We start from the raw sequence: 9,753 nt of genomic DNA on the forward strand, positions 1-9,753 counted from the left end.
ATGAACGAGTCTTGACTCTTGAAGGAAATAAATAATTGAGAAGGTGGAGTTCATCCACCTGAAATATGTGTATGAAAATGGATATGTCGTTTTGGGATGCTTGTGCTTGATCATGTCTGTGTCTTGTTTCTATTTGCTTAAAGCGATTCTTTGAATATAATTACAAGTAATCTTTTGTCAAGTTTACCAATAAAAGAGATTTGTGATTTTCAGGGGCGGCTCAACATTTTTAGTGGCCTAAAGCAAAAATTTGATGATAGGCCTTAATTTTTTTTTTTAAAATATTTTTTATTTGAAGTATATTTTTCTAACTTAATTAGATGAAAAATTATTAGTAATTTTCTTTAATCGAGTAATTTTATTCGAGTTATTTTAATAATTCTTTTTCTACTGATAATACTGCTAATCTGATTCAGTTAGCTTCTCGTGAGACATTGATTATATACAAGATTTTATCAGTTTTAATTTGGTAAAACTTCTTTGCCGGATGCAATTGTTATAGTATATTTTATTTTATAAGGAATATAAGCATTAAAAAAAAATCAAGTCACGTTATCTTATTAAGTATATCGATTAGAGTTTTATCTTATACTTATAATATTTTCTTTAATGCTATATAAATTTTGACCATAAATTTTGCTCATATTTTGGCAAAATCCCAAAATCACCCCAATTGCTGATTTTGGAGCAAAATCCCAAAACTTGGGAATTATATACATATTTTTCCAAAATAAAGTTGACAAATATGTTTTGAAAACGTATGTCCAAACACATTTTTATCTTTAAACCAAACTTCACCCAAATCAAAATTTTCAAAACAAATTTGAAATCTATGGCCAAACGTTAGCTTAGTTTAAGTGTCAAAATGAAAAAAAAAACGAACAAGTTCGAGGGGCTACTTATGTATTTGGCCTTATTTTTATGAGAAATTTTCATAAAGCACTATCTTTTAGTGGTAATTAGCTATCTATAGATACCATTTGCTATATTACGGATTGTAGATACGTTTTCTGTTGTTATAAGATGTATTAGATGTATTTAAGCTACTGTATTCATATTAGATATATTTAAGCTACTGTATTCATGAATACAGTAGCAAAAATAGGCGTGAATCAGGGAAGTCCAGCTAATCAGTTGTTGTATTCGAGTGTATTTGACTATATTCATGGCGTGAAACATGGGATTACAGCTGGACAGATTATTGTATTTGATTGTATTCATGGCGTGAAATAGGGATTACACTGTTTTTAAACGGAAAGTGAATCAATTAACATAATAAACTCCTAATATAGCTCAACAAACTCAATTATAACACACAAATTTGGTATTTCCTTGTATAAAAAAAATTCTCAACCGAAAAATACCCCAAAAATATAGCTATCTTCAGTGAAATTATATAATACATCTGAATACATAAATTATATTAATTAAAAAAAAATATATGAATACATTCATGGCATATAGCGAGACAATGAATACAATGAAATACATAGAATACAGCGGGATACATTGAAATACAATGAAAAAAAGATAGTGAATACAACGAAATACATGAAATACAACGAAATACATTGAATTACAATGAAAAAAAAGACAATGAATACAATGAAATACATGAAAATACAGCGTGATAAATCAAGTTACTCAGCCCTAAACTCTGTCGCCTTTGTTCAAGAACAAACACTAATTTCCGGTGAATCTCATCCTCCTCACCTCCACCAATACCCTTATTTTCTTTAAACACATCACCACTCTCTTCTTGTTCTTGGTTAGCCTAAGACCCATCATCAAGAACCTGCGTTTGTATACCCTCAACACTTTCTATGTCTTCATTGATTAGTGATTGATCAGTTTCAGAAGAAAATTTCCACAAATCAGAAGATGATGGCTCTGAATCTTTGCCATTGTTGTTGTTACCTGTGGAGAAGAAATGGGAGTTGTTGGGGAAGAAACATGGCTTCGGAATGGGAAAAGAGGGTATAGTGAAAATGAGTTTGAGGTTTAAGAAGTGGGTTTTGGAAGGAAGCAGGGTTAAGAGTAGGAGGTGTGAGGATTTGGAGATGAAACGAGAGAGCATTGTGAAGAATTGACAAACAGAAACAGAGGAAGATGGCGGCGAGCGGAGCCCTCAGTTGTGTTTTCAGGGAATGAGGGAAGAGAATGACATTTATCAAAGTAGAGAGAGAAAGAAAATAGTGTAACTTAATAGCGTATTTAGTGGCTTAGGGGTAGGAGGTAACCAAAATTAGATATTTTGCTGTAAACATTAAAAAGTATCTATAAAATATAATTTTTTTAAATAATATTTATTTAAAATAAATAAGGTGTTAACCTTTGCTATAGGAGGTAAAAATTCTTATTTTTATCTAATTGTCAATTAGTGTTTATAATAGAGATTTATCTATAATTACCTTAGTAATTGTGCAAATAATTTTTACGTCATTAGTGCATAGAATTTAAACACTTGAGGTGATTTTGCATTATATTTTACTTAAGACTTGACAAACCTATATATACCCTCTAGGTACGGCAAAAGAAAAACAATCAGAAAGTGTATCATTATGAACGAGTCTTGACTCTTGAAGGAAATAAATAATTGAGAAGGTGGAGTTCATCCACCTGAAATATGTGTATGAAAATGGATATGTCGTTTTGGGATGCTTGTGCTTGATCATGTCTGTGTCTTGTTTCTATTTGCTTAAAGCGATTCTTTGAATATAATTACAAGTAATCTTTTGTCAAGTTTACCAATAAAAGAGATTTGTGATTTTCAGGGGCGGCTCAACATTTTTAGTGGCTTAAAGCAAAAATTTGATGATAGGCCTTAATTTTTTTTTTTTAAAAAATATTTTTTATTTGAAGTATATTTTTCTAACTTAATTAGATGAAAAATTATTAATAATTTTTTTTAATTCGAGTTATTTTAATAATTCTTTTTCTACTGATAATACTGCTAATCTGATTCAGTTAGCTTCTCGTGAGACATTGATTATATACAAGATTTTATCAGTTTTAATTTGGTAAAACTTCTTTGCCGGATGCAATTGTTATAGTATATTTTATTTTATAAGGAATATAAGCATTAAAAAAAAATCAAGTCACGTTATCTTATTAAGTATATCGATTAGAGTTTTATCTTATACTTATAATATTTTCTTTAATGCTATATAAATTTTGACCATAAATTTTCATGCCAGAGTGGCTATTGTGTTTTAATCAAGGTTAAATCAATATTTTTATAAGCTTTTGGATTATTCAAACTCAAGGGTCAATATCAGTAACAAATTATTTTTTTTTCCTTTTTGTAAAAAAAGTTATATCTTTTAACTTTAAGATAATCAATTTTTTTATATAAAAAATAATTCATAAAATTATTGCCAATAAAAAATGAGGCCTCCCAAATTTGGGGCCTAAACCCACTGCTTGGGCTGCTTTACCCTTCAGCCGGTGTTGGTGATTTTGTTGGTGGATAACGTAAGAAATTACGTATGATGACAATATATTGTAAGTTAATTTGTTATTGACAAGTTGGAAGTGAGATTCTTCCCACGTAGGAAGAAAGAAGTTCCCTTGGAGCTTTTTAAGCACTTGTCCCTTTTATGTCTTTGATTTAGGACACATATTTTTAAGTGTGTGCAATTAAGTACACTATATATTTATATATTCTTGGACTTGGAACTTGGGCGTGGGCCGAGTCAGATCCTAAAGTTAATTATTTTATTTTGTGACAGGAAAATCAAATTTATTTGAATTTTAAATTCAAAATTCAAATAAATAGTTATGTCTGTTTGTGAAACAAGACATTTTTTCTAAAAGGGTCTGTTGGTTGCTTATAAATACACAAGAATTCCAACAAAGTGGCATAGAAAAATCACAAGTGTTATTACATGCTTTGTTGTACCCTGAAGAGAATCGTTTTGTATTTTCCTAAATTAGTATACAAACGATAACTCTTTAAGGACAGTCTATTTTCACGCCTAAAGTTTTGTTTATTATTTTTCTAACATATATATGAAGAAACTATATCACCACCGCGTATATGCTAATCTCTTGTCAAATTCTGGAAATGGAGAACATGGTAAGAAGTGCTTTATTAACAGACTCAAATTCGAATTCGAAACATATTGAGTATAAAATATAATATATATATATATATATATATATATATATATATTGTCACGACCCAAATTTACGTGATCGACAGCCGGCGCACTACCCGACCCGAGTGAACCAACCCATATGATGCACCCAAATCATATGCATGAAAACCAATTTATCTGCGGAAGCTCCTTGAAAATCATGTATATTTTTCAAGTTAAATGATAAAATATTTTCCAATTCAAAATCACACATAACACATTTCATGATAATAATAATGAAACTAAGTAAAATAATTATATTTTCATGAATGTCATGTACAACCCCGTTACTATAACCTTTCAAAACTATCCATGGAGCCTCTATACCAAAGAATAGAACCAACTGTTGGAGTAATTCCAACAAAATAAAATAAGAAAGAACATGATAGCTACCACGAAATGAAAGTGGTGCTTCATAATACCTCTGAAAGAGAGTCATCCTGGCCAGGCCACATGCCACGTATCATACATCATCATGAAACATGTAAAGTAAGCAGGGCCCTGGAGGGACCCCCTAAGGGCTGAGTACACCACAACGGTACTCAATAAGTGTCATAGACTCTCTCTACTTAAGTTCTTGGGACATACTTTATAAAAATGATGCACCAATATTTGATATAAAACGATAAGAAATTTTATCAATTCATGACCCTTGTTATTTTAAATAGCAACCAAGTGAATATAACTCACAATATAAACTTTTAAATCATTTACATCAATCCAAGATTTTGGATAAATCGTACAAAATCATTTCATATACTTTAAGTCATCGAAATTGCTTTCGGCTCCTTAGGCCTAAACATAAGAAAATCATCCTTACCTTTCACTGGGAGTAACATAACATCACCGACATAAGAAGGTCAACTAGGTTATGTACCTAGCGGCAAGTATCATATACCCTACTTGCTCAGGTCGTCTCATCGTAGTGCCGTACGAATCGACTCAGCCATGCTAATAATAGCACAAAATAGTACTCTCTCGAGGGAGAGCACTCTGCCGTAGTCTATACCACAAAGTGTCCATCTACGCCTACACTGGCACGTATAGTTTCATGACGACGAACACAATATATCCGAAGTCAATCTCGGTGAACACAAGTAACTCCCTTTGATACTTCAAAAATAGATTCATAGCATAGTAACTTCAAAGGATCTATTTTCTATCAAATCATAGTATTTATATAAAATCTAAATCATTTGAATAAAAATTAAATAAACAGCCTTTTACATGCTAAAACTTTTAGCAATTTAACATCAATTTTTAAAAGATACCACAAGGGCTATTCTGCACATCAATTTCCAAAAGAAATACTTTCCATGAAAACTTTTCTTTAGCACTCAAATATGTATACTCTTGTCAATACATAAGTTTTGATAAAAACTTATAACATTTACCTTGAGTGTCATTTAGCCAACAAGATTTAAAGTAAAATTCTACAAAACGGCATGACACTACATATGCAACATAATATTTTAGTACATGGAGACATCCGTACTTGTTTGTCTCCACAAGTACGAAAGTACATTTGCAAACAACTTAAGTATTAACTTGAAACATGCTTTTAGAGAAAGTCCCTCAAGAAGAGTAAGTTTTAATCAATTTACCTCGTTTTCGCTTTATTAACGTTCACAAGCTTTCAATCCTCTTCCATCATTCCAATGTTGATAAAAAAGCTCAACATCACCAACAAGTCGATATCTACAATTAGATATCCTAATTATATCAAAATATCACCTAAGATATTAATCAATATCCATATATGGCTTATAAATTGGCTACAAGCCTCCAACAACTCCAATCACCAAATAGATTTACGAGCTAGACCATTCAACTCCATTCTTATATTTTAATACCCATTTAATGTCATTAATGATACTACATCAATTGTCCAATGCCACCAAGTCACCATTCATCATCTTCCATGATCAAAACTTTCATAATATACAATTCGGATGATTACTTAGTTGATCATTTTCATCTCTTGCTAACAAATAATTTCATAGGTTCATTGTATTCAATCAATTTCATCGCCAAGATTCACCATTCATCTTCTCTCTTATTTTCTCAAAAGTACTATTCATGCCATGAACTAGAGTTTTATAATCCAATCTTCCAACTAATAAAACTTGTAACAAATACTTCAAATACTTCTAACTACTTATAGTAAACGAGTTTGAAGCATTGAAATTACCTCTAGTAGATCAATCTTGAAAAATCATAACTTTGGTGATTTTTGTGTTCTTGAGTATTTGATGATGAAATCTAGAATTTGGATGTTAAAATGATGTTAGAACTCATGTATATTGAGTAAGATCAACCCAAAACATCATTAACAACTTACCTCGGTTGATTGGACTTGATTTGAGCTCAAAATCGTCCCTTCACCTCAAGAACCCTAACCCCCAAATACTTAAAGTACTCTCCTCCCCTGACCTTGTATTTATAGGTCCAGATTTCTGGGTTTCGGACGCGGACTCGGATGCTTCGCCCGCAGCTCACTCCTCTTCGAAGCTCGGATGCTGACCTGGACGCTATGGCAACACTTCACCGCCAGCCCCTCTTTTCGGACGTGGCCTCGGAATTTGGTCATAACTTCTTGTAGAAAAGTCCAAATGACGAACGGTTTGAAGCTTAAGAAACTATATTCAAAGGCCATTCATTTTATAGGTTGTACATCACATAACTCCTTATACATATGTCGGTATGCTCGTCCAAAGTTAGGTCTTGTGCGTACTCATTTGGAACTTTAGTCTACTATATAATTTCCATCTTAATTTACCCCAAGAGCTCTCCTTATGACCTATATCACTTCAAATACACATCGTACACTTATTATCATATTCAATTAATATCCATCATATTAATAGTCCTCGTCTGCACACAAAATAGTATAATTAGCACACGTCAACTTTCTTAATAGCGCTTAAGTACTTCGAAATTTTCCGGGGTGCCCCTTTGTTACTCAGGAAGAAAAGTTCACTACCTTAAATCAACAATATGTTATATAACTTCAACGTCACTGCTCATAGGCGTTAATATATGAGTCCAGACATAGATATATGGATAGAGTACTGGAAGAGTGGAAGACTAAAGTGGAAGGATTTTTGATAGTTAATATATATATATATATATATATATATATATATATATATATATATATATATATATATATATATATATATATATATATATATATATATATTACCAAGCTAAACAGTGTATTTTAACGAAGATCTTTTATTCACCAAAAGTTTATTAGGCACGAAGAGAATTAAGTCAACAACTCGTTATGTAACTTATGTTGCGAATCATAGCCAATATATATCTCAAAAGATTTCCCTTGTGAGTTGTGAAGATAACAAACAGAAAAGATGTAACGTATATCTTTGGTTGTTTTATTGATCTATTAAATATGGTATTAGAGACTACCTTTAATTTCCTGACGGGTTAGTAGTACACTCATGTCAAGTGATCAACTAACAATTGATAATGCATTATATTGGTAAATAAAATGCAGAGGAGGATGCCAAAATTGACACCTCTAAAGTGTAAACACTAAAGAAATTATTTGCTAGTGCCTGCTGACGCTACTTTCAGTTCAGACTATAGATATTGGAGCAATACATGGTTGCAATTGTACATGATGCACATACCATTTTCATATCAGATCAATTATCGTCGGTACTTTGTATCTAATTACTGATTTGATCTGTAAACATCAAGATGAAAAATTAAATATCCAAAGCTGTAAAGATATTTATTTACACATGCTTAAATCACTATTTGCGATATAACCTGATTATACATAGGCATAGATAACAAAGAGTAGAAAACTTTATACAGATATTTACACATGCTTATTAATCACCAATTTACTACCCATAGTTAAAAGCTTAACTGTTTTATAAGTAATAATGATGAATGAATATTCCATATATCCGCGGTTATTAACCTCGGAAAGGCGGTAAACTCCTATTCAACCCATTCACGTTACCAAATCTTGCCTGTATGGCAAGTACGACTTCCGTCTAATATCACCTCCGTTCTTCGGGCAACGCACCGCCGGAAAACCTTCACCGACGGGAACTCCGGCAACTTTTCCTGCGGTTTTAGCAGAGTCAGCCGTCGTATTCTCTGCTTTCTCTTCTCTCTTCTTATTAAACGGAGTCGTCAAAAACACGAAAGTATCTTTACCGTCGCTGTTACTCCGGTGAAGGAAGTCCCGTAACTTCCACCGCTTAGAGGAGGAGCCGGTGGAGTTGCTCTTCTTACACTGTCCAGTTGGAGAATCTTCCGCCGCTCTCGGCCTCCACACGCAGTAAGTTCCCGGAGGAATGCTTTCTAAGTTGTCGGCTTCCGACGGCGTAGTTTCACGCTCCGCAATGAAAAGCTTCCTTAACGGAAGTCGAATTGACGCCGTCGGAGCCGAAACCTTTTCATTTTTGAATGGAACATCGTGTGAGAATAAATCTGTGTTAAAAATTGGACGGATCTGACCGTTGCAGAAGATTTCATCAGCAGAAATAGGTGAAAGTTCAGATTCTGTATTAACAAAAGCAAACTCAAAATCATCATCACCGTTCTCTTCTTTTTCCAGTACTTCAGCTTTCTCATTCAAATTCTGTACTGCACAGCTGAATGTCTCATGATTGAAGAAAAAGTCGGAATCTGTTTCATCTTCAGCGTTGAATTCTTTGACAACTCTAGCAGCAATTTCAGTGAGATTGGTGTTGGAATTATAACTCGGAGACTTGAGGGACAACATCGGACTCGCTTGCATTTCTGATATATACGTATTGCAACACGTACTTTTCCTTTAAACCTTCTTCCGAACTAAAATTTCCTTTGTTTTACTCTCTTTCTCTTCAGTGCGTTGTTTCAGATTATATAGGCTACTGGAGATAAAGACGACGGTAGATAAATAATTAATACGTAGTACTGACAGAAAAATATTACTATTAGATAATTCATGCACCAAATTATGTTAATATGACAAATTTAAGTAATAAATTAAAATGATACTTAATAATATAGTAATAGTAAGTAACAATGCTTAAGTAATAAAACAAAACTTAATTACTATATTTATTTGCAAAGATCGTAATTTTTTTTTGTTTTATTCGATACATCCATTGTATGTATGGTGGCAAATAGGGGTCGGGTCGAATATATATGAGGGGTCAGAGATGAGTAATGCACAAATGGATAATTTATCTCACCCGACCATATAAAAAAATAGGTTAACAGACGAATAATATGGATATTCATATTATCCATGAAACTTTTTGAATATGAGTACTTTTGGGAGAATTCATAGTCTCCCAAACTTGAGGAACCCCCAATTTAAGGCTTTACAAATGTAAAAGTTAAACCCACTGATTATCTATTTTTTAAATGGATAATATGGTTCTTATCCATATTTGACCCGTTTTTAAAAAGTTTATTATATAATCCATTTTTAGTGAATACTAATATTAATAAATAATTATTTTCTTTTAACTATTTTGCAACCACTAATAGTATGTAAGCACTTCACAACTCTTGAAGAATAATGGTTTAAACAAGTCATAATAAAATACTAAGTCTAAATTTTAACTATATAAATTTGTGGCAA

The 9,753-nt window shown here is 32.2% G+C and overlaps 1 protein-coding gene across 1 annotated transcript; it reads right to left on the minus strand.

The window, feature by feature from the left end:
* Positions 1-8,124: 8,124 nt before the first annotated feature.
* Positions 8,125-8,919, minus strand: LOC107832089 (uncharacterized). Its single transcript, XM_016659901.2, has one exon. The coding sequence runs from the start codon at positions 8,917-8,919 to the stop codon at positions 8,125-8,127; it is 795 nt and encodes a 264-aa protein (XP_016515387.1).
* Between the last annotated feature and the right edge of the window lie 834 nt (positions 8,920-9,753).

This window comes from Nicotiana tabacum, chromosome 8 (genome assembly GCF_000715075.1).
Source record: "Nicotiana tabacum cultivar K326 chromosome 8, ASM71507v2, whole genome shotgun sequence".
NCBI classification, from domain to species: domain Eukaryota; kingdom Viridiplantae; phylum Streptophyta; class Magnoliopsida; order Solanales; family Solanaceae; genus Nicotiana; species Nicotiana tabacum.

Excerpts from the sequence above, each read along its gene's own strand:
- LOC107832089 (XM_016659901.2), bottom strand. The coding sequence starts at position 8,919 with ATGCAAGCGAGTCCGATGTTGTCCCTCAAGTCTCCGAGTTATAATTCC.